General features: G+C 34.9%; 1 protein-coding gene across 3 annotated transcripts in view; it reads right to left on the minus strand.

The window, feature by feature from the left end:
• LOC106465544 (NADH dehydrogenase [ubiquinone] iron-sulfur protein 6, mitochondrial-like) overlaps positions 1-3,617 on the minus strand; it is a 37,644-nt gene that overhangs the window by 13,435 nt on the left and 20,592 nt on the right. Inside the window, exon 4 of one of the 3 annotated variants that reach the window (XM_022393466.1) lies at positions 2,550-3,219. The exons of the other annotated variants lie outside the window; for them this stretch is intronic. Within the exon in view, the coding sequence (XP_022249174.1) occupies positions 3,163-3,219 (57 nt within the window). The 3' untranslated portion in view covers positions 2,550-3,162. Of the gene's footprint in view, positions 1-2,549; positions 3,220-3,617 lie in introns of those variants that run through there. 3 annotated transcript variants of the gene reach the window in all.

Here is a 3,617-nt window from a genome sequence, read left to right on the forward strand (position 1 = left end):
CGAATGGAGAACCGCGAACAGGTGAGGGTATACTGTACATATAATTATACTAGTTCAAGCATACGTAACGGAACACTTCTTCATAATCACGTGGTATTTACATTAGCTCTATTATGCCACCCCCTTACTGCTTCTTGTGTGCAGTAATGGATCCAAAGTAAAGCAGTAAAACCATAAAAGTAAAAGGTTAGAGTTTGAATCTGTTAAGACAATTATTTAACTTGGATCTTTCTAGTCAATACTGGAGTCAGTGCAGAGAACAAAATTATATTATTCATTATATTTCACATTTCTGAACTTTTCATTTCACTTATTCATCTTTAGCTTTTCCCTTTAGCAAGGTTGCTATCCTTCATGTCTTGACCTCTTCCAATCATCTTTATTCATTGCCAGGTGTTCTGCAATTCCTTTCTCATTCATATATTCTTTAATCCCATCTTTCCAATCCTTTACTGTCCTTCCCTGTCTTCTTCTGCTGTCTACTGGTAGCTCTAACCCTCTCCTTATTGCTTGTTGTCCTCCTCTTCTCTTCATGTGACCATACCACCTCAGTCTCACTTCTATTTCCCTTTCCTCTATTCCACAGACTCCAGCCATTTCCTTATTAATTCTCTTCTCTTTCAGAAACACTCCTAACAGCATCTCAGCATTACCATTTCTGTTCTTATGTACAAGCCTTTTTCTTTTTTCTTCAGGGTCCAAGTCTTGGCTCCATAGAGGAGCACTGGTCTAGTCGTGGTTTTATTCACACTGGCTTTCAATGTCCTTTGTAACATTTTGTCACAGATAACCATGGTTACTTCCTTCCATTTCCTCCAACATGACTGGATTCTATCTCTCACAGCTTTCTCACTTCCTCCTTCACTTTAGATTGTACTTCCCAAGTACTTAGTCTTCTGCCTGTTCCAGTGGCTTTTCATTTACATCTGTGATCTTAATCTTTACTATTCTTTAATGATTTATTACAGTTAGTGTCAGGGTAGAGAAACTAAGAGCTAAGATATTTTTTTTACCTACAAAACTTTTAATATTTGCATAAGAAGTTCTAAAAGTTACATAAATTAAATAAGAAAATTGTAAGATGAAAAGAAGTATTTTTACTTTCAGCATGAAAATTACTTTTCATTCAGACTGACAAACTGTTTGTAAAAATACTTTAATAAAAAATAAATTTTTTGTGTACAACAGATTTATAATCTTTACTAAACATGTGCCTAGTTTAGTGAAGATACATTTAGTAAATTCAGAATTATAGTAAACATTATTATGTATACCTTTACAGGTATGAGGTCAGTCAATTTGAATGAGCCCATGAACAAAGGGTTAAGTAAATTTGACTTAACGAGTTTCTCAACTCTTAGATGACAGTACTGCTGTAGAAAGTGCAAAAGCCAGACAGGTGACTGGCTTTGAAAGAAAGTGTTTATGCTTTGTAGTCCTTATTGTTGCACTTCATAGACAGTGCAGTGTTCCCTCTAGAAAAAAGGTCCTACAATCAACCTAAATGACAAGATTGCCACATGACCATCACTTGGGAAACATGCAGGCTTAGGTGTTTTTTTCCATTGATAATCAACATATACACAAGTGTCATCATTACATTTTTCTTTAATTTTGGCAAATGCGAAAGTGACATAATAACAATTAAGTGGAAATTTCTGAAGTTATGTACAAATGTTCTTTATAAGTTTTGATTCACTGTCGAGATATACAAGTACTATTTACATGATGCCAGTGGATAAGAAGCTGTTTCTTACATACTTGAGCTGAGAAACTTGACTTCAAATAAGATCTAAATTTTGAAAATCTTTGCCTAGATGTATTACATAATTCTAGATCAAATTCTCAAGTGTGCATCAATTGCTGAATAATATCTTGTCAACCTTCTTAACACATATGTTTGGTTTATTTTTAAACTGAAATACTTCTAATGCCATTTCACTATTGGCAGTGGAAGACACTCACACATATACATATATGTTGTGATGAGGGATAATAGAAAATAACATGTTATTAAAAATAACATTATACTTTAGTTCTTTTCAGTACTCTTCATTTGGAATAGGTTTACATCATAGAACTGAACTATTTCCAGATTAGTGAATGTTACTGAGTATTTTCTTGATATTTACTCTGGGCAGTGTAATCTAACTGAATATATTTCCTGGGAGCTACAAGAATAAACTTTGAATTTAAGAGTGAGTCAGAAGGAGCACTTTGTTTTATATACATTTTTAATGGCAGTAAGTTACAATTAGAAGGTAGTTTTTCACCTCCTGCAATTACAAAAACCAGTCAGTGCCTATAAACCTTCTTATCAGATTTCATTATACAAGTAGGCATTGTACTTTAGCTTTAGCTTTACACACTCATTGGACACAGTGCTCTGCTATAGTAGCCAGATAATGGCAGAAAGTCTCATACAAAGGCCAGTTAGTACCCATGCAAGCCTGTGGTCATACAATGCTAGGCAACAGCCCAGCTGGGGTGCAGATATGAAAAGTTATATAATGGTTCCTTAAGAAATCTATTGGACTCGTACATCTACAAAAACTAAAAAAATTTTTATTAAACAGATGCATGTGTATACAGCGAGTCTTTATTATCCTTTCACCATATTTTTCTTCTTTATTTGATTACTTCTCAGGCACAGAACAAAGTAATTCAAACAGTCATTGAGAATGACAGCACATCCTGTAGAAAATCATGTAACACTGGAGAACTGCTTCTGAACAACCCATGTAATGCAGAACACGCAACCACAGAGGTAGTAATGAAAACAGAAATAAAAATAATAGAGATGGTAAAGGACAGGAGACAGAAACACACAACAGACACCAGCGTAGTATTCTGCATTCCATGTGGTGAATGCAATAAAGTTCACATAGGTAAAACTGGCAGATGCCTCACAACCAGTCTAAATGAGCATAAAGCAGATGTCAAAAGATAATACAACCAACACAATAGTAGCACATGCAGAGGAAGCAGGAAATCTGCCTACACAGAAGGAAACTAAAATTGTCAGCAAAGGTATGGAAGAGCAACAAAGAAAAGCTATGGAAGCTGCTCACATCCTATTAGTAAAGAACACAAACACCACAGTGGAAGAAACAAGTGGGCAGAAACAGCAGTGAGCCTAGTAAGATGAGAACAGGATGGTGGTCAACAGTTGATGATGATGAACCAATAAGGGAGAAGCATGGCACAGCAACCAGGAACCTAATCCGAGAAAATTTGTATATATACCCTTTTAAGGCACTAAAATGTCATGCTCTCCTGAAGAAGACATTGCTACCTCAGTATAAACTTGAATTAATTGAAAATAAAACAGAACATAACAATATTTGGATTACTAATTACCTGGAATAATTGAAAACAGTAACAACTAGAACCACTAACCTTTTTTTAAATCTATTTCCCATTGCAATGCTACAAGGTTGCTCATACTATTTGGTATTAAGTGGAAAACTGTTAAGAATAAATTTATCAGTGGAGGGATGTAAAATATGATGTCTGTTTAAAAATATGTCTATGAGCTAGGAGACCTTCATTAACTCTTTCTATAGGGGTCACAGGTGAAAGGCCATGTCATCTGGTTTGTTGACTCACATTCAAAA

This window comes from Limulus polyphemus, unplaced genomic scaffold (genome assembly GCF_000517525.1).
Source record: "Limulus polyphemus unplaced genomic scaffold, Limulus_polyphemus-2.1.2 Scaffold1978, whole genome shotgun sequence".
Lineage (NCBI taxonomy): Eukaryota > Metazoa > Arthropoda > Merostomata > Xiphosura > Limulidae > Limulus > Limulus polyphemus.